The 20520-nt window shown below is 49.4% G+C and overlaps 1 protein-coding gene across 1 annotated transcript; it reads left to right on the top strand.

The window, feature by feature from the left end:
• The first annotated feature begins 120 nt into the window (after positions 1-120).
• Positions 121-19953, top strand: VSIG4 (V-set and immunoglobulin domain containing 4). The gene is made up of 13 exons (XM_064669498.1): positions 121-266; positions 1223-1579; positions 2187-2468; positions 3343-3411; positions 4073-4150; positions 4457-4531; positions 5258-5371; positions 15084-15440; positions 16090-16371; positions 17650-17718; positions 18289-18402; positions 18642-18663; positions 19299-19953. The coding sequence occupies exons 1-13, from the start codon at positions 212-214 to the stop codon at positions 19477-19479; spliced, it is 2055 nt and encodes a 684-aa protein (XP_064525568.1). The 5' UTR covers positions 121-211; the 3' UTR covers positions 19480-19953.
• The last annotated feature ends 567 nt before the right edge of the window (positions 19954-20520 follow it).

Raw genomic sequence — 20520 nt, 5'->3', positions numbered from 1 at the left:
CCCTTAGAGCTTCCGTTGTCTGCCCACACCTCTGACAGTGGGCACTGAGATGACACTTGTTTTCTGAAAAAGAGGAAGGAAAAAACACCAGCCGTTGTCCTGGACGTTTGTGACAGAGTGAGCAAGGGCAGGGAAGTGCTCCTGATTTACTCCAGCTTGGGGAGTGCAGGTCAGTCCAGCTGGAGAAGGGAGTGGCCGCAGCCTGGAAAGGATGGGAATGCTGCTACGAGCAGCCGTGCTCCTGAGTTCCCTTCTCCTCTGCAGTGGTGAGTCTGGGCACAGGTCCCCTGCCCAGGGCAGCCTCTGCCCTACGCTGGGGTGTCCGCTTGTGCTTGGCGGGGATGGCTCTGTTTTGGGAAGAGAAATATGGTAAAAAGGCCAAGTCTGCATGCTGCTGGCTCAAGGTTCAGGTGTTTCAGATCCAGTGGCAGCGAAATGCAGCAGTGCATGATGCCATGGAAACCCTGCCAATGGACTGAGAGCACAGAGATCCCACACGTGTTGTGGTGGTTATTTTATGCAACGCGAAGGGTCTGATCAGCACTTGTGTTCTCAGGAAAGGGGAGGTTTGGAAACCAGCAGAAAAGGGTAAAGAACTGTCTATGGAAGCTTAGATTCAGCCCTTAGAGTGACAGAAACGTATTGGAACAAAGGCAGTGGTCCTCATATTTACAGGAAAATTTAAAGAGTTTTAAACTTCTTTGCCCCATGGTTTAAGTTGCTCATGTTTGGTTTAGGCTGAGAGAGCACTGTCTTCCAGAAAAACAAATGAGTAGTAGAGGAGAGTTCACAAAAACAGGGCTTTGCTATTCCTTGGAAGCCCAAAGGGTGACATCTGGAGCAGACATTGGCTGAGACCAGGGAGCTGCAACTTGGGCTTAAGACAGACTCCTTCCCTCAAGCCTGGTCCTCTGGTGCTGTGCTCTGCCCAGGGGCAGTGGTGGCAGGTAAGCACCAGACAGAGCAAGAGAGCCAAGCTGCACATGTGGCAGGAGTCAGTGCCCCTGGCCATCAGCTGCCTCCTGTCCCTCTGCCTCATATCATGCTTTTGGTTAACCCACCCCTGAGCAGACCATGCCTCATCATACACACTGACCGCTTGTGCTTCTCATCGAGTGGATTCTCCTTGCCAATGCTCTCACCAGCCACGGCTTCACCACTTAGCAGCTGTTTCACCCTGGCTGTTTTGTGGCTTATTTTTCTTCCTACTTTCTTTTTGCAGCATTTTTGGATCTGAGTGGCCCCAGTGAGATTAAAGCTGTATGGAAGGGATCTATCACTCTGCCATGTGCCTATGTCCCTGTGGAGGACCTTGTGCAGCAAACCCTCACCTGGTCTGTGGTACATGACCAGAGCTCAGGCACCATCTTTCGGAGAGATGGCTCTGGGGACCATGTGCTCCTGTCTGAGTACAGGGACAGGGTCAGTGTCCCGAAGGACACCCCAGGGAATGTGTCTCTTGTCATCCTGAACCTGGAGGTCTCTGATAGGGGAACCTACACTTGCCAGGTCACCTGGAGAGCCAGCAACAACAGCCTGATAGCAAAGGAGATCGTGACAAAAATGGAGGTTGTTAAAGGTAAACCCAAGAAGGAGGCTGTGTGGGAGGGGAAGGCTTGGCTTGGGAAGGCTTTTGGGAATTGGGTAGAGCAGGCAGGTGGAGTGACCACATGCTTCCATGCAAAACCTTTTTGCTGGGGAGTGTCAGGCTCCAGCAAGAAGCAGCAAATAGGTCAGGGAGTGAAATTCTGCCCAAGACAAAGCAGCCTGTAATCTGGGGAGGATCTGTGGTTCCTCACTTATCAGTTTGTCCCTGGGTCTGGCTGTATCCAATGGTTCAGTCTTTTCCAGGAGCATGCACTGGCAGGGAAGTCCCTGGGATACAGTATGGCTGTTCTTTGGCTAAATTTCACCAGCACATGCCTGACCTCCCTCTGTCCAGGCAGAGGTGGTTTATAGAGGCACAAAGACAGCATCAGTCCAACAGAACAGGACCCCGTGTGTAGTGCCATGGGTGGCACAGCTGATGTAGGCACAGCTGAGCTCAGCCTATGCAGGGAGGTGATGCGAGAACCACTTCATCCTGAGAAGGCACTGACGGCCAGAGCGAGAACTGCCGTGGTGGAGAGACCTTCCCCAACACAGCCAGGGCAGCGTGACCTGGGCCTCTCTGCTTTGTCTTCCAGTGGCAACCACCAAGCCCATCATCAGGGCCGGCGAGCTGGGGCTGACGGTCCCGGCCGGAGCCAGCACCAGCCTGACGTGCGAGGCCAGCGGGTCCCCCCCCATCAGCTACCGCTGGTTCCGGAGCACCCCAGGGGGGAAAGTCCTGCTCCGGAGCAGCGGGGCCGAGCTGGCGTGGGACAGTCTGCGGCCCTCCGACAGCGGGATGTATTTCTGCGAGGCAGCAAACAGGGCTGGCGGCGGAGCGGCCCAGCAGAGCGACACCGTGCAGCTGACAGTGACAGGTGAGTGCCCAGAGCCACAGCACAGAACATCTGGGGCCCTTCAGCAGGGCAGAGGAACAGCCCTATTTCCCTGCCCTGAAAGAAGGAAGCACCAAACACCTTTAGTACTCCTTGTCGCTGGCTCCAGCTTGTGTCCTTCTTTATTTCCTGTATTCGATTTCCTCCTCCTCTTTGAGGAACTGCTCTTTCCTGATGCAAAAGAGGGTTTGTATTTCAAGCACTTACTGATTCCTCTGTGGGTTTTTTGAAGTTCTCACTGCCTCTGTAACGCTGCCCACTGCAGTTCAGCAAATTTAGACAAGGAGTCAGGAGGAACAAGTGAGTGGGAATTCAGTGGGGGAACAAACTAAACTGGCCTTTGCCGGACAGGCAGACGTGCCGCACTTCACACACGCCATGATCTGACTCGTCCAGGCTCCACACAACGCTGCATGATAGGGTGGACTCGATGGCCTCAGGGGTCTTTTTCAACCTAAACAATTCCATGATGGATGCGTGGTGGAAAACTTACAGCTCTCTTTGGCTGGTAAGTCGACCAGCAGAGCTGTGAAGCCCACGATGGCACAGCCAAGCACAAGTACCACACACTGGCCTGTGAAAGAGGCAAAGCTTGCTGAGCTCCCAGGTGACGAAGCTCTGCCTGAAACACCGTGGTGGTTTTCACAGCAGTCGCACCTTGGAGCAAAGAGCACGGGAACCGGGATGAATGCTGGCCATGCCGGCTGACACTGCTGCCATGGCATCCCCCTCCTGTCCACTGCATGGGGCTGGTTCCTCCTGCTCCTGTCCCGCCTGTGGAGAGATCTGTATCACACCAGCATCACCATCATGGTCAAACCCCTGTGTAAGCCTCTCCCTCCCCTTCACCTTGCAGATCTGCCCACAACAACAGCAGCCTCGTGGAGGGATGTGGGAACCCCAGGGAGACACCACCTAACCACAGGTCAGGGTGAGAGCGGTGACAGCTGATGGCAAGGAATGGGTGTTGGGGCAGGGTGTGGCACCAACAGTTGGCAGTGGGTTTTACTGCTGGCAAACGGACTCTTGAGAGTATTGAACTTTAGTCCATATGCCTCAGTTTTTAATCCTGATGTTTCTGAAGGTGGAACATCCTCCTTCCTTCAGTCTTCAGCCTGCAGAGGGCTGTTTGCTTGCTTGTAGGGAGGTTGGGTCTCTGTAGGAGAGACTACCTGTCTTAGTGCTGCTGGAAATGCCATTTCCTAACTTGAAGAGTGTATGGGATATTCTGGGTTCAGTTCTTTTCTAAAGGGCTTTTTTTGCTTGTTCTTTGAATGGAAGCACTGAGGGTAGGCAGAGCTGGTGTTTCCAGTGGCAGATACAAGGGATGCAAAAGCTGCTTCAGACCTGATTGATAACATGTACCTAACCAAGCACAGCAGTTCTGAAGGAGGGCTGGTGATTTCCAGTTTAGTTTTGTGGGATGTGGGAATTCAAGCCTGGGCTAGAGTAGGTCTGCTTGTGGACTCTTTCTGTGCTTGGGTTATGTTTCATTTGGACTTATGCCCAAGCAATCACATGGGGGCTGTGGAAACTGGCATTGGTGACTCAGGGAAGATGCTGACAGGTGTTGACTGTTCTTGCAGAAAAAAACCAAACAGAGCTGTTGTTCAGAGGTACCTCAGGAATCTCCTGGACTCCATGGGGCTCCATCACTACTACAGGTGTGTGTGTACAGAAATACAAATATATATCCACACCTAGTGTGTGTATGTATGTAGTTTGTGTATACATAGTATATATAGTATATATACACTTCATATAGTATCTCTTCAGTGTATACTGCATATACTCTCTCTATAATATAGTGTATCCACAGTACTCATTTCTGTAGTTTGCCTATTTTCACTGCCTTGTAAAGGGGATGGAGGCATCCTCTTCTGATTCCACAGCTCTAATCCCAGGTCTCCTGGTGCTAAAATGAGGGTTGGAAATGCAGCGTTAGCCTTTCACTCCTGTTTGTTTTGCAGATCTGCCCATAACAGTGACTGCAGTGACTTCCGAGAGTGGTGTGGGATATCCAGAGAGGAATTATACAACTCAGGGTAAGCGAGAGCAAAACCAAGCTGCAAAGAAGATTAGGGACCCAAAACAGATGCTCTGTAGTCAGCAACTTCAGCATCAAAATTTGTGTTCTGCCTTTCAGCTGGCTGCAAATTGAATTAACAGCTGTTCTCAAGGAACCTAGATGATTCATGTTGACTCTTCGAAAGACTCTGAATGTTTTTAGGGGGGAATGAAAGAAAAAAACGCTCATAGGTGGGGCACACAGAGTTGTTCCTGTGTTCCTGAGCAGCTGGTCTGTTTTTATCTTTGAGTGTCCAAGCTGGAATAGCAGAAAAGCCTCAGTGTGCACCTCAAGCAGATCTCCTGCACGTTCACCAGCTTTGCAGCGTTGTGACAGGTTTAAACACTTTCCAGATACAACTGAGCAGCACCCTTGAAAGGAAAGCTGAGACCCTTTGTTTCACGATGTGCAGTGCAATAATTCTGCCCTGCTCGCACCCCTGGTGCCTCAGCATTAGGAGATGGGTGCTGTGTGTCTGGCCATGGTCCCTTGGCGAGGGTACACACAGTGCTGGGTCACACAGCACAGCCCAGAGCCACGGGAGGCAGGGGCTGTGGGGACGGGGCCGTGCAGGGACACAGCCCTGTGTGCCAGGCAGTCTGGCTGCTGCCGTCCTCAGGGACAGGGTCAGTGTCACCTAACTGCTGCTGCTGTCACTCAGGAGGGCTCCTCTGCCTGAAAGTCCTCTGCTGTGTTGCTTTAGATTTCCAGAGGACTGGCCTGTCCCTGTATCTGGTCATCCTGATTGCTGTGGTGTGCGGTGCTGTGGTTTTCCTCGTCATCTCTTTTATCATTTGCATTAGAAAGCCCAAAGATGGTGAGTAGAATGTTCTGGAAAACCCAAATGTTTTGTGCATGTCCAGCATGGTTTTACCTTTGAGGGGTCTTGGGGGGCTAGGGCTGTGCTCACAGCCACCAGCTGCAGCTCTGGCATCTGCATCGTACACACAGTGGGTGACAACATGAGCGGGTTGACATAGGTGGTGGAAGATCCAAAGAGGCAGAGAAGTCCCCACATTCAGAAGGGTTTGCCAGGCACTGGCTGCAGGGCTCAGGGCAGCAGTTGCCCTGGTGCTCCCGAGTGGTTTCCCCCATCCCAGCCTGGCTCTGGGGCAGCTCAGTCCCTGCCCCAGGCCCCCCCCGCAGTGCACGGCTGCTCTGCCACAGTGACTGGGGGTGGCTGTTTCTCGCTGTTCCTCACAGACATCCCACAGCTCAGACTTGCCTACTCAGCCAAGCTCATCATTCCAAACCTTTAAAGTCTTTGCTTTTTTTTCTTATTTTTACCTTTTTTTTTTTTTTTTAAGGAATCAGAATAACCTCTTTCAAAACTGTCCTTTATTGAACTTCTAATGAACAGGGAAACTGGGGGGAACCGGGAACTTTTAGTTTCTAAACTCAGCTTTACCTTTGACCTTGGGCTAGTTATTTTAATCCAGTTGTGCAACAGCTGGGATATGGGTTGTTTTCATTTTCTTGGACTGATTCCTGAGAATTAGAGTCATCACCCACCTGACATGACCTCCAAAGTTGTTATTTTTATTCTGTCTTAGGAGGTAATTTTCTTATATCAAGAAGATAAATGTAGAAATTTTTTTTAAGAATGTGAATGCAAATTATTGACACAAATTTGATTATTCTTTTCCAGCTCAAGTCTATGACGTAAAATTGTGAGTATAACTCTTTATCTGACACACTGATGAATCCCGGGGGGGCTGTATCAGAGCAGAAATAAAAAGCACTGCTATTAGCTGACAGAATGAAAAGCCCCTTAAGCAACCAGGGTGAAGAGGTTCCAGTCACATAGGATGGCCCACAGGCTTTCCACAGCAACATAGAATGTGGGAAGAAAGATCTTTTTGTTAGCAATATCAGAATTGTAAAAGTGAGCAAGAGCTCTTTATTAACTCCTCAGCCCAATGAGGGCTACTGAAGATGATTGTCAAGGATAAATTCCCAGTGCTTTTTCAAAAGCAAAGAACAGGAACAAGAGAGCAGAGGCTCCTGATGCTCTACTTATACCCCGATTTATCCCCAAAGTATCCTTGGCTGAACTTGCTTCTTCTTAACCTTATCTGTGGCAGGAAGTTATGGCTATTTCTAAATTTGGGGTTCACATCCTGATCTACTTGTAACCTGTGGGAGTTATACTGAAAAGCCTGATAATCCAGTCAAAACACACAAGGAGAACCACTTCCCTAGGTATAAATTAAAGTGCTCTAACTTGAGTGCCACAGCGGGATGTGCCAGCAGCGTCTGCCCCGGTGCTGGGCTTCCCCAGCAGTGTGTAAGACAGCAGTTTAAGTAACAGCTGAACCCTGAGCAACTGAACAAATGCTGTGATGGTATTTCTCCTCAGAGGACTTATCTTCATTTTAAAAATATTAGATATCATAAGCCACCAGGTGGATGTGGGCTGCTTTCAGTTCTCATTTTACTATTCCTCCAACACTTTTTATAATTATATAGATATATGTATATTTTTCTTGCAAAGAGCAGCTGTCTGGTTACGGCATTCCAAGAAATAGTGGTAACCCTTGCATTGCTTACACACCTTTTGCTGCCTCTCTCTGGAAACTCTCTCTGGGTTGGAAGCAATGCTGCTACAATGCCCAAGGTTCTCCTGCCACCTGAAAGCAAAGGACAAAATTCTCTCCTTCAGAATACTGCCATAATCCAATGGCTCAGGTTTACATGGGTTTGAGTCAGACCACATTATTGCTCAAAATCCTGATGGCTTGGGAGATGCTTTGTCTACTCTGGCTGCTATTCTTCTTTCGTATTGCATTTTGATTTCAGCCATAACTCGAGAGCAGCAGCCTCTTCAAGGCATGAAAGCACAGGGCACTATGAGGAACCCATCTCCTTCACTGAAAACAACTACGTGACGGAGCCCATGGGAAACAAAAGTGCTGAAGGAAATAAGAACACGTCTGACTGTGCTGGAAACTCCCAGGAACATGAGTATGAAGTAGGGGACTCTTCCTAAGAGCCAACAGTGCTCTGTAGGTACCAGTCCTGAAGAGCACCTTTACCCAGGCAAAATTTATCTTTCTTTTACCTTTGCCTCTGAAATATAGGTTGGACAAGCAGTGGTTGCTCTTCCTTCACAATCCCTGCAGTGAAAATGCACACCTCTTCAGGAACTTCAGTTACAGACTGCTGTATAGAACTTCTGATTTTGCTTTCCTTGGTTCCCTTTCATCAGATCTGCCCAAGAAACCCTTTGAAAGCTGGGGAATTCAGGTCCCAGGCTGGGAGCACTGTGCTAAACTTACTGCTTTATATGGCCAAAAGGACCAGCATTCCCAGTCTTCATGTGGTGGGAGCAGAGCCAGCACCAAGGGCTGCTCATCATCCCCATCCCTGGGGGTGAGCAGGGCAGGATGCAGCTGGCCTGGGAATTGATGGTTCTCCTCCTGCCCACACGATGCTGCACAGATGGAAGAATGTCCTTTCATGCAAGAGAGCCCTTAGAGAAACACTGAAAGGCAGATTAAAGCTAGGAGAAAACCAGGAACCTGCCACACCAGGAGCAGCAGTGCAAGAAGTTGGAACATTCCTGCTCAGCCTCTGAGCTGCCCTCGATCTCCCTCCACAGCACGGAAGTACAGACACTGGCCATAGCTCTGGACAGTTCTGATACTGCAACCAAGCACATTCTTTCTGAGCTCACCTTCTCTGGTCTCTCTTTAAATGCATGTTTTATATTTGAAAGAAATTAGATACTTTTCTGTAAGTTTGGGATCAGATTGTTTACACATGCCTCACATACTTTGATGTGCATAATTCTGCACAACCAGCTCATCTTTAAATGCCAGCAAGCACTCACAGCTCCTCCGTAGATACTCAGGAAGCACTTTTCCCCCACCTTAAAGGGCCTGAAGGGTAAGTTATGAATAATTTCTACTGCCCTGAGTAAATCTATAATGTGGGTGCTGCAGTTCTGGAAGAACCTTTTTATAATGAACAGAGCAATCTTGTGTCCTATTAAAAGTCATGTGGACATGTGTAAAACAGAAGGCGTAATGTGAGGGGAACACTGGTGACAGAGGCACAGGATGAGTGGGGCCCCAGATGTGCTGCTCACACTTGGACCTGCACCTGCAGGTCTCTGTGAACATAGGTTGAAAACTCACCAGCATTCCAAGAGAGTGTGAGGTGCTAATGGAAAGGCATTCCAGCCAAAAACCAGCATTGCAATACTGTAAAACCCACCATGGAATGCTGCCACCTTATGTATGCATATTGGTTTCATCTTGGAGCAGCTTAGCAGAGCAAGAAAAGTTACTGAAAAATATTATAAAGGGTAATTATTAGCACAAAACCACAGCTGTGCAAATGCAGTCTTTTGGTCAGCTTGGAAAAAAGAGAAAAAGGAACAAATGAGCAAAGCGTGCTCATGGTGACCAGTGCCAAGAAGGTGAAGGGAATGTTTGGCTACAACTTCTCTGAAAAGGATGCAGAAATTAGTGCAAATTGTCTGGTAGCACTTTTAAAAGGCAAGGAAAAGTACTTCTTGTATGCAACACAGAAGTAAGTGTGGAACACAGTGCTGCTCACTCTGGGCTGAGAGACCCAGAGGTCCAATGGAAAATTAGAGGAAGGAATGATATAAAAATTCATCAAAATGCACTCACTGCCACAAACACTTTCCAGGCACTTATCAGTGACCTTATACTTTCTCCCTGCATTTCTTGCACCACAAGTTTTATTTCTCTTTGTTCAGAATGTACTTAAAAATCAAGTGCTGGGAAACCTTGATTTCCAAACAGAAAAAGAGGAACACACAGCCACTGGTGTCATGGAGAAAACTGCCAGCATGTATCTGCAGCTTACTGCAGGTGTGGAGAAGCAAATGCAAATCATTAAACTTCAGGACTGCAAAGTTTGCAGATTTTGTTAAACTTATCTTTGTTTTGCCTATAAAGGTGGTGGGAGAGGGGTTGGTGTGTGTGTGAGCACCTGTATGTGTCCAGGAATGATGCTCCCAGGAGTGTGGAGGTCTCTCTGCAGAGGAATTCCAGAGAATCTGCTGGAGTTTGGGCTATGTTCTCCATGTTGTGTCATGTGAGGTTTGTAGCCTGCAGTCAGCCACAGTTCAAGGAATGGGAGAGTTGCTGATAAGTCCAATGTAAGGTTCTGAGCTAATGAAATGGAATGTTTGAGGTGTGAAAGCAAATGAGTTCTGTCATGGAGAGTGTAAAAAGCCTGAGGAGACTGGCAGTCTCTTTCTCAGCAGTTAGGTGAGTACGAGAAGAAAACTGTTGCAATAGTATTGCAAGGTACAGAATTTTCAGTGAAAGGGTTTTCCAGAAAACAGCAAAAAACTCACACCTGGCTCAGCATTAATGTGATGGTAAATCAACAGTGTTGAAAGTCTCTGATAAATTGTCTGTTTTTTCTTTAACTGGAGATGAGGCTGTAGGCTTTGGAGCCCTGCAGTAATGTTCTCTTTCTTTTAAAAAAGGTTTTTAAAATAGGTGTGACTGTGTGTTTGGGCATGTGTTAGGTCAGAGGAGGTGGGAAGGATATGTAGCTGGTGCTAGAGCACAGCACGCCCGTCTGAGCTCAACCTGACTGCAGGGACAGTCCCCCAAGCAGGGACATGGCTGTGGGCACCTGAAATGACCTGCAGTGTTCTTTGAGGTGTCATGACGTGGCCAGAGCTCCAACCTGAGGAGAAGGGAGCACTGAGGTAAGGTAAAGGTGTGGAGACAAAGGGCTTTCCCCTGAGGGACAGAGTGGTCACACTGTGGTCTGCACACACAGGGCACTCTCACCACTGACACTCCACAGGTGATGGGTGTCAGGAGTCCCACAGCTTGCCACAAAATCACTCCATTCCAGCTGTGCTGCAAAGCCATGGACAGTGCAGCCCCACCAACGTGGATAAACAGCAGTGTTATCCTGGCTGGAGAGCCAGCACCAGGAGCTGGTGATGTTAAATACAGCTGTTGTAGGGCAAGCTCATGAAACTGGAAAGAAATCCATGAAATATGGTCTCCATGTGTTTTGTGTCTGCATGCACTGTGGGACAGCTGGACAAGGTCCTGATCCTGATTTGGCCTGGGGTGTCCCTGGGCAGCACTTCAACAGCCAGAGGATGAGCTGAGGTCACAGCAGATCATCCCAGACCAGCACTTGTGTTTACCAAACCTAGAGCTCAGCCATGGCGCCCCAGGAGGAGGAGCTGGACAGCCTGCAAGGAGCCAGCATCACTATAGTGATGCGACTGTCGAGAGAACCAGCAGCTGGTACATGTGGCAACTGCAGGTAAAGGCACATCTGAATTGCTCTGACAGCTGTGTGTGTGCAACCCACCTGTGGCACCAGTAGGAAATGAGTACTCAAAGGACATCATATATATGGGTCCCTTTCTGGTGTCAGGAGGTGTTTACAAGGATTTGGCCAAGCTAATGGGTAACCCAGAACTGATGTCATTGACCTTGGAATTCCTAGGAAGGGAAGGGAATTTTTTCAGACTGAGTACTTGTACATCATGTTTCTGTCACTCAGGCCTTGAGGGGAAATGCTCATTTACACTAAATTCTGTTCCTTTAGGTAGAACAAGGTTATGTTTTCATGACTGACTGCCCAACTGCCTGGTGTGTGTGAGAGCTGTGGGGTGAATGGCTGGGGGTGCTCACACAATCAGCCTCTGTAGGACATCCAGAAAGTACTTAGTAAATCACAGTCAGATCTGTGAGTTGGCTATGGCTGGACCAAACAAGAATGTCTCACGTAAAAATTTCTTCTTTTTTTGAGTGCATATGGTTCAAAAAGAGCACTTTCAGATCTTTCTTTTTTAGTTACCTACTTTTGGTGATTTGCTCAAAGCCATGTACTGAATTTCACCCCCTTGGATGCTAAGAATCTTATTTCATCACTGGAAAAATGGTAGCAAACTTCTCTAGCTTCTGGCAGACTTTGTCAGAACTTGAGAGTAAAATGCAGGCTCAGCAGAGCTGGTCCCTATGAGCAGGGTCTGAGGGCCCATCTGTGCTCAAGTTTGGGGACACAAGGACTTTACTGTGTCACCTCTAATTAGCCTGAGATGGAGTAGCAAAAATTACAGAATAAAGAGTGCCTGAACTGTGATACTTGAAGAAATGATGCCTGGAAGAGTGTCCTGAACTCCTGTGTGTTGGGAATAAGGTGGATGCCTGGGGGACAGGGTGCCTTACCCGTGGTGCTGCGTGGGAGAGAGCAGCATGTTCAACCCACAGAAGAGACACTGGAGGAAAATACTGCATTTTAATAAACTGGGTAGCTGGCCATAATGTCTGAGACATTGAAGGCTTTTTCTTCATATGTTCAGATTCAAAACTATAAGGAGTCCCTCCAGTAAAGAAGAAATGGGCTGACTGTGTGACTCAGGGGGAAGACTAGCAGCTGTGTCTCTGTCCAGAGAGAGAAAGACGTCATGTACATCATATTTGAGGAACTGCAGTACTTCATGTCTATTTTAGTTAAATAGTCTTCTTTTTTTTTTATCCTGTATAATTATAGCCTCAGGAAGTCTTGCATGTCCAGTTCAGAAAGTAGTCCTATCAGCAGTTTTAGCTTGGGTTTTCAGCTTGTTCCAGGGCATGTTCCCCAAAATCTAGCTTCTTTTAAAGTCTTTTGTGTAGCAGACTGTTTCTCTGTCATAGCCAGGGTGTGGAAAAGGTTTGTTTTAAATCATCTCTATGAAAATGGATTCATATTCCCTCTTTGACTGACATAGCTTGAATTTTAACAAGTGCTTTTTTGTCTGCTTGTTTGCTTTTAGGCAGGACTCAAACGTCACTAAAGGCTCCTCAGAGGCAGCATGGGTAGACAGATAGAAGCTATGTGTGCTGGTACCACACTGGTAGTTGCAGCAGAGATGTCAAGAAAAGTCAGCAAAAATCCAGTTTCCATGTCTTACATAGACTTGTTCTGCAAGAACAGGTGCTACTGCCTCTGTCCTCTTCCTTGGCTGGATGGCAGCAGGTGGTGACTCTCAGCCTGGAGCTTTGGACGAATCTGTTGCACCAGGTCTTGCCACACCACATTCAGCTTTTTGCTCCAGGTGGCCTCTGCTCGCCCCAGGCAAGTTCCACTGTAGCAATCAGCAGGGCTCAGCCCCAGTCACCGGGCAAGTGCCCCCTGGGTGGGCATGCCTCCACCTGGGACTGAAATGAGATCCCTACAGTTCTCATCAGCTTACTGACTTTGGCGAAATGAAGATAAACTCCAGCTCTCATTGCCCTAACATAGAGGGAACAAGCCATCACTGACAGACAGCAGCACTTCCAGAGATGGGTCCGAGCTCAGATGCAAGGTAAACACTTCAGCCCAAGCAAACAGGTATCTGTTGTGACGGGACAAGGCTGTGGCAAAACCACCCCATTTACCTTTCCCTCTCAGCTCCAGCAGAAAATGGCTCTTTGTCCTTCAGACACATTTGCCTCCTGCTCAAAGATACTGTTCTCCTGGTGCAGTTGTCACAACCTTATGCAAAATCATGGCTATTGAATAAAATTCCAAAAGTTGCTCTAATGACTGGTTAAACACCTACAACAGAATTCACTAGGTCAGTAGATCTGCTTTTATACATGATTCTCATCAACTGTAAATCCTTCTTTTGGTAGTAATTAGCAAGCCAATATTAATCCTGTGCATCACACCTATTGGCAAATCTTGGAAGTACTTTTAAAGGTACCCTACAGAGCACATTCAGAATGGCCCCTGGATTAAAGTCCCTTGGCCACCAGTCATAAGTCACCCCCTTGGCAAACATGATGTGAGCCCGCAGAGCATGAAACATGATGACTTTTGCCCACAAACTGGACTATTGTAGTAGAAATGTGTGCTTAGGTAGTCTGTGATATTCAACACGACCCAGCAATGGGCACTTGCAGCCCAGAAAGCCAACTGCGACCTGGGCTGCATCAAGAGAAGTGGACGGGGACAAGGAATGGGACTGGAGAGATCCATACAGCCTTTCTCCTTCCATTACCCTTCACCTAACCCAGCAATGAAATGGACTCGTGATGTTTCAGAAAGAGGATCCTAGATGACAAAGGACAGAAGAAAGGGAAGTGTTCTTCACTTGCAGTCTGGTCCCAGGAGGGTGGGGGTCTCTCACAGAAAGGAAGACAGACCTGCAGTTCTGAGAGAATGAGAGAAGTTGGGTGGATAGTGGTGTTTGTGATGATTTTCATCAGCTGCAATGGTGAGTAAATATTTCTGTGGATAAGAACAAAAATCAGAGTACTAAGAGGGTAGGGAAAGTCTTTTGAATTATATTGTCTTAATTTTTTTAAACTGACAAGTGTGGAAAGTCTTTAGTTTATTGTATTACCAACAGAGTCTGAGAATTCACAAGGTTCTCCTTTGGTATTGGATACAACGAGATGCTTTTAAAAGTGGAGCAAATGGGACAGTATTGGGCAAGTCAGCTCCCCTGCCCCAAGGCAAGAACAGAACACAATTGTTTGGGACTCTTGGAGAGGACCCTGTCTGGTGTGCCAGCTTTCAAAACAGTCCTGGTGAAGCTGGAGTATGCATTCTACTAGAATTTAATAATGCATCCCCATCATTATGCTTGCATGGCCCCAGGAAGAAGAGGAGCCGTAATTGTGAGACCAGGTGCAGGCACAGGAGATTCCCCTTGGTCTCTCCTATCTGCTGACTCCCTGGTTGCATCAGGAGAGCTTAGATAGCAGCCTTGGCTTCAGTTCCTAAGCTTATTACTGTATATACCCTCTCTCAGGGCACGTATGACACTGGCAGCAACAGAGGAAGGCTCTGGGAAACAGGAGAAAGGTGCTTTAACAAGTTGTATACAGAAGCACAGGATTGCTCCTGACGTTTAGAAAAATGGGTTGAAGTACATTCCTCATTTCAGCATAAAAAAATAGCTTTGCAGATTTCTGGGATCTGCCTCATGAGTGACTTCTTGTGTGAACATAACCAGTGCCTTTTTGGGGAGGTGAAAGGTGAGAGGGATGAGGGGCATGGGGAGAGGTGAGCCAAGTCCAATGAAATTCAGTTGATTTGCTACTTATAAGAGGCACTTCCCAGAGGAGCTGTGGGATCCATGGCCAGACAGCTGGAAAGATTGCAAGAATGAGCAGAGAAAATCTGCCCCCTCTTCTTCTGTACTTACCTGAGTGCTTGGCAGGGTGCTGATCCTGTCAGGAAGTTTTCCAAGGCTAAAGCAAAAGGATTGGCTTCAGTCCACCATTCCCATTCCAGGCCCAGTACTGCAGGGAATATCCCTAAATGCTCCTGCCTGCAAGGAGCCCCTCTGTACCGAGAAGGAACTGAGAACTGCTAAGTGTCCAGAGAGAGACGCAATAAAAACAGCCATGAGGTCAAGGCAGCTGTTCAGTTCCCTGTGCTTGACTCTGTGGGCTGGCTTAGTGGCTGTTGTGTCCAGCACATCTGAGACACAGCCAAAGGCTGGCTTGCACCGCCGGTGAGTCCCATCCGTCCTGAGGATGTTCCCCTCTTCTGCTGCATTCTGATTTCTTCCCTTCCACTGTTTTTCCCTTCAGCCCTCCTGGATCTGTCTGGTGTCCACCAGGTCAAGGGCACATGGATGGGATCCACCACTTTACCATGTACCTACGTGCCTTCAGAAGGTTTCACAGAGCAAGCACTCAGTTGGAGTGTGGAGCGGGACTCTAGCACCTCTACCATCTTTCGGAGGGATGATTCTGGTGACCACATCTTGCTGTCTAACTTCCGAGATCGAGTCAGCGTCCCAAAACACAGCCCAGGGAATGTCTCACTCCTAATTGAGAACCTTGAAATGCCCGACAGCGGACACTACACCTGTCAAGTCATCTGGAGGTCTACAAATAACAGCTTGATAACAAGGGAGGTGACCACTATAGTTAAAATTGTCAAAGGTAAATCCCACGACAAACCCCTGCTCTTGTGGAGTCAGTTAATCCGAGAGCAGGTAGGAGAAGCAGTGCTGGTGGGAATAGTCTTTCACAGGACACTGTCTACCTCATCCAGGCTAGGGGCTGAGGCATCTGCCTCCCTTGATGTGTTAGTTATCACTTCTCCACTCATGGAAGTGTAGGGATGGACTGGGGAAGGGGATCAGTTAGTGTACAGCCCAATCTGGATCTACTGATAAGCCACTTGAACCAGCGGTGCTTGAAATAACATCCAAATCTGATCTGGGTTCTCTGCAGGTAGCCAGCCACTGTCTTTGTGGTTCTTGTAGCAAGTGGGTGATGTGTGAGCCAAGTTTGCCTTCTCCCCTTCCCAAGCATCCTTGGTGTGTGCTAGAAATAACTGTCTTTCTGCAAGGGGGTTACCCCCCAACAGAGCAGGACTTTGTGACAGGGCTGCAGGAACAGTGGCACAGCTGGTGTAACCTGGTTTAAGGTACGGGTGACCTGAGCTCAGCCTATGCAGGGAGGTGATGCGAGAACCACTTCATCCTGAGAAGGCACTGACGGCCAGAGCGAGAACTGCCGTGGTGGAGAGACCTTCCCCAACACAGCCAGGGCAGCGTGACCTGGGCCTCTCTGCTTTGTCTTCCAGTGGCAACCACCAAGCCCATCATCAGGGCCGGCGAGCTGGGGCTGACGGTCCCGGCCGGAGCCAGCACCAGCCTGACGTGCGAGGCCAGCGGGTCCCCCCCCATCAGCTACCGCTGGTTCCGGAGCACCCCGGGGGGGAAAGTCCTGCTCCGGAGCAGCGGGGCCGAGCTGGCGTGGGACAGTCTGCGGCCCTCCGACAGCGGGATGTATTTCTGCGAGGCAGCAAACAGGGCTGGCGGCGGAGCGGCCCAGCAGAGCGACACCGTGCAGCTGACAGTGACAGGTGAGTGCCCAGAGCCACAGCACAGAACATCTGGGGCCCTTCAGCAGGGCAGAGGAACAGCCCTATTTCCCTGCCCTGAAAGAAGGAAGCACCAAACACCTTTAGTACTCCTTGTCGCTGGCTCCAGCTTGTGTCCTTCTTTATTTCCTGTATTCGATTTCCTCCTCCTCTTTGAGGAACTGCTCTTTCCTGATGCAAAAGAGGGTTTGTATTTCAAGCACTTACTGATTCCTCTGTGGGTTTTTTGAAGTTCTCACTGCCTCTGTAATGCTGCCCACTGCAGTTCAGCAAATTTAGACAAGGAGTCAGGAGGAACAAGTGAGTGGGAATTCAGTGGGGGAACAAACTAAACTGGCCTTTGCCGGACAGGCAGACGTGCCGCACTTCACACACGCCATGATCTGACTCGTCCAGGCTCCACACAACGGTGCATGATAGGGTGGACTCGATGGCCTCAGGGGTCTTTTTCAACCTAAACAATTCCATGATGGATGCGTGGTGGAAAACTTACAGCTCTCCTTGGCTGGTAAGTCGACCAGCAGAGCTGTGAAGCCCACGATGGCACAGCCAAGCACAAGTACCACACACTGGCCTGTGAAAGAGGCAAAGCTTGCTGAGCTCCCAGGTGACGAAGCTCTGCCTGAAACACCGTGGTGGTTTTCACAGCAGTCGCACCTTGGAGCAAACAGCACGGGAACCGGGATGAATGCTGGCCATGCCGGCTGACACTGCTGCCATGGCATCCCCCTCCTGTCCACTGCATGGGGCTGGTTCCTCCTGCTCCTGTCCCTCCCTGCTTCAGAGTGTTCCTGAGGATGGCAGGGGGCAAGAAAATGTCCTCTGTGTCCCTCTGGGACCAGAACTCTTGGGGTTGCAGAGCTTCAGGGGAGGTCACCTAAGGCAAGAGACCTGGCATGGGGCCTCACACCTCAGGGAGCTTACAGCTTAGCTGTCGATGGCAAAGCCAGGAAATCACCACAGGAGAGAGGGAGCAAAAGAGTTCTGTGAAAATCTGAATGAGTGCCAGCAGGATAAAGCCAAAGGGTTCCCAGAGTGTGCTGTAGTCAGGCATGATGCACCATGTCAGCTAGGTCTGCCAGGAACCCCTGGAGCAAGGGTCAGGGAGCAGGGATGCAAGTGCCACAGGCTGCTCCAGGGTGGTTGGCAGGACACACGCAGGATGACAGATGAGTCCAGTGCTGGCAGAGCAGACCCTGCTCTCCCAATGTCAAGGGCAGCTCCCGACGGGGTTGTGATGCATCCACCATTCTCCATTAGCAGATCTGCTCCCAACAATGCTGGTCTCCAGGATGGATACTGCTCCAGAAGGGCCTGTCACGGACACAGGTGAGTGGAGTCTTGTGCTGGAAAACACCAGATTTGCACAGACAAGAGTGGGCTGACAAACACCATCTCAGACCAGCTCCAAATCTGGCTGCTGTGCTTATGGCAGATCCAGCTGAAGGGAACAAACCCCTGCCATGCCAAACCCCGGGCACCATCCAGGCAGAAGATGCCCTTCTGGCTCCCACCCACAGGCCTGTTGAGGGGCTTTTGCTGCCTGGAGTTTGCTTGTGTTACCATCCAGGGACACCCCATCCCTGGAAGTATTCAAAGACAGGTTGGACGGGGCTTGAAGCAACCTGGTCTAGTGGAAGGTGTTCCTGCCCACGGTTACTGGTGGACGCAGGTGGGCTTTAAGATTCCTTCTAACCCAAACCACCCTGGGATTCTGTGACACCACTGGGAAGTGACTGAACCTCAAAGTGCCCTGGGCCCCACCTTCGGCACCGCCGCAGATTTCTGTCGGGTTTAAAGCCCATCCGAAGCAGGCCCGGGCACTGCCCGCTCCCGGCGCTGCGGCGGGGGCTCGGCCCGTGTCCCCCCGGCCGGGGTCACAGCGTTCTCCCCCCGCAGGTGCCCCCCCGGACCCGCTGCTCTACGGGACCGTGGCCGCGCTGGCCGGAGCCGCGCTGGGAGCGCTCGGGGTGGTGGCGGCGCTGCGCTGGAGGCGGCGGCGCAGGAAGGAGGGTGAGCGGCGGGACCGGCCGGGCACGGCCGGAGGGGATGGCGGGGGGGACAGCTCCGGCCCGAGGGGACGGACGGGCAGGCAGGACGGCCCCATTCCCTCCGTCCCCAGCTGGTCCCCTCCAGGGAGAGGCCTGTGGGAGAGTTATTCCCGAATGTGGGAACACCTGGAAGCCAAGTTTTTTTTTTGTGACACATAAAACAAGTCGATGCACGTCTTGGATTTTTTTTTTTTTTTTCAGATCCTCTCTATGAAGTTGCTTTGTGAGTGTAATTTCCTACCTGGCACATTAAGCACGTTGTACTGGTGTCTGCTCCTGCAAAGCCTCTTGGCTCAGTGAAAACACAAAGATTTCTTTGCCTTGCGGGGGAGGATCTGAACATTTGGCAGTTTAGTTAGCAGCACGAGGACATTAATACTTGAGCATAGGAGATGATAGCCATAAGAAACATGTCTCAGTGCTTGCCCAGGTATTACTTTGTGCAGTTCCTATTTGCTTATGATTATATGAACACATCTTCTGCCTGGTCCTCATCTCAACCTTCTTACTGCTTTCCTAGTCAGAGGCACACCCTAGCCATCTGTAGCCATTTTTCCCAGTTGCTCCTGGTAATTACTTTCCAAAGGCTAGAGTGTCTGCTGGTAAGTTTAGAATATAACATGATAATGCCATGAGAACTTATGGTACCAGGGTTAACTGTTCAGTGCTTCTTTTTGTGTAATTCTTTTAACGTCATTTTCTAGTGTCTTTCAGAGCCTCACAGGGCCTCTCTAGAGTAATATGAATTTTGCTATTCCACATATTGTGTGGTAGATCTTGTCTCTGACTAACATGTAAATTAAGTGCCGTCTGCTTTAGTCGTCCCACTCACTCGTGTCTGTCCTGTCCCAACCACAGCACTGCAGGTGTCACGGCGCTGGAGGCTGAGGTGAAAGTCCCTATTAAATGTCTTCACAAGGAGACATGTTCTAATGCTGAAACATCCAATGACACTTTCACCGTGAAAGACAGGAAGAGTCCTGAGTATGAGAACCTTGTGGTTGCAATGGAATCAGAATATGAAACAGAGGGAATTTAGCAGAGTACCAGCTCTTCCGCATGAGCAGCCATGCAGGACTGCACATACCAAATGGTGAACTTAACAGGAGCAAACCCTTCCTCCTGTTGGTCTTCTGCTCTGATAAATGTTTCACTGCTTGCTTAAACCCAGAGGAGCTGCATAATCTTCTTGGGCTTTGGCAAACAAGGCCTTGCCCGCTGGAGCAAAAACCCTCAGCTGAGCATTTGTCTATCCACTTCTACAGAGTGAGTAATTTCTGAGCAGCCTGAATGACTAAGGTCAGGAAGAGAGGATCTGAGGGACTTGGAACGTGAACGTCTTTAGCCTGCAAATCCAGGAGTAGCTGGCTGCAATGCTGCCAGCCAGTAACAGCAGCAAGGGGTACTTTTCAGTGCATGTTCCTGTTAGGACATCCCAGGCTGCAAAGAACCAGGGATTGTGCTGGAAATGGATGTCCTCTGGCTTTTGCAGTACAGCAAATACTGGTTTGTACATCCTGCTTGCCCCTGAGTCTTTTTTTGTTAGAGCATAATAAAGGGACCACAGATGGGAGGTTGATGTCCCAGGACTGTCAGTTTTGCTACCAGACTGAAGCTCAGTGCACAGAGGGAGAGGGAATGAGTCTCCAAACTGCCACCACTGGTTTTGTCCTGGAAAACCAGAACTGATGTTGAAGGAAATGGTGGCATTTAGTTTTTACAGTGTGGGGGTCAGAGGCATAACAAAATAGAGAGAAATTTGAAGCATTTGAATAATGATTAAGGGACCTCTCTGGATTTAACAGACTGACACTGATTTACTCTGTGGGACACAAGTCAATCTGTGTGATTATTAATGCTGACCTATGTTACAGGGATGCTGTGAGTGCTCATGATTGTAAAATGCTGCTCCTGCCTTCAACTGCAGCACGTTCCCTACAATACACTGTCACTTGGCAGCCTGGTTTGCCTCTTCATTGTTAATCGTTTGTACCTTGCCTGTGCTGAGATGCTGCTGGCAGAGGTCTGTCCTCCCTATCTGTCCCTCCAGCCAGCGTCCTTCTGTTCTCCAGGCTTGTCA

The sequence above is a fragment of the Pseudopipra pipra genome, chromosome 13 (genome assembly GCF_036250125.1).
Source record: "Pseudopipra pipra isolate bDixPip1 chromosome 13, bDixPip1.hap1, whole genome shotgun sequence".
Classification (NCBI taxonomy): Eukaryota; Metazoa; Chordata; class Aves; order Passeriformes; family Pipridae; genus Pseudopipra; species Pseudopipra pipra.
This window is presented reverse-complemented; position numbering and strand designations above follow the sequence as displayed.

Bases quoted from the DNA above. Each gene is read 5' to 3' on its own strand.
- VSIG4 (XM_064669498.1), top strand. From the start codon at position 212: ATGGGAATGCTGCTACGAGCAGCCGTGCTCCTGAGTTCCCTTCTCCTC. The intron at 2,469-3,342 runs GTGAGTGCCCAG...TTCACCTTGCAG, and splicing joins CGTGCAGCTGACAGTGACAG to ATCTGCCCACAACAACAGCA. The intron at 4,151-4,456 runs GTGTGTGTGTAC...TTTGTTTTGCAG, and splicing joins GGGCTCCATCACTACTACAG to ATCTGCCCATAACAGTGACT.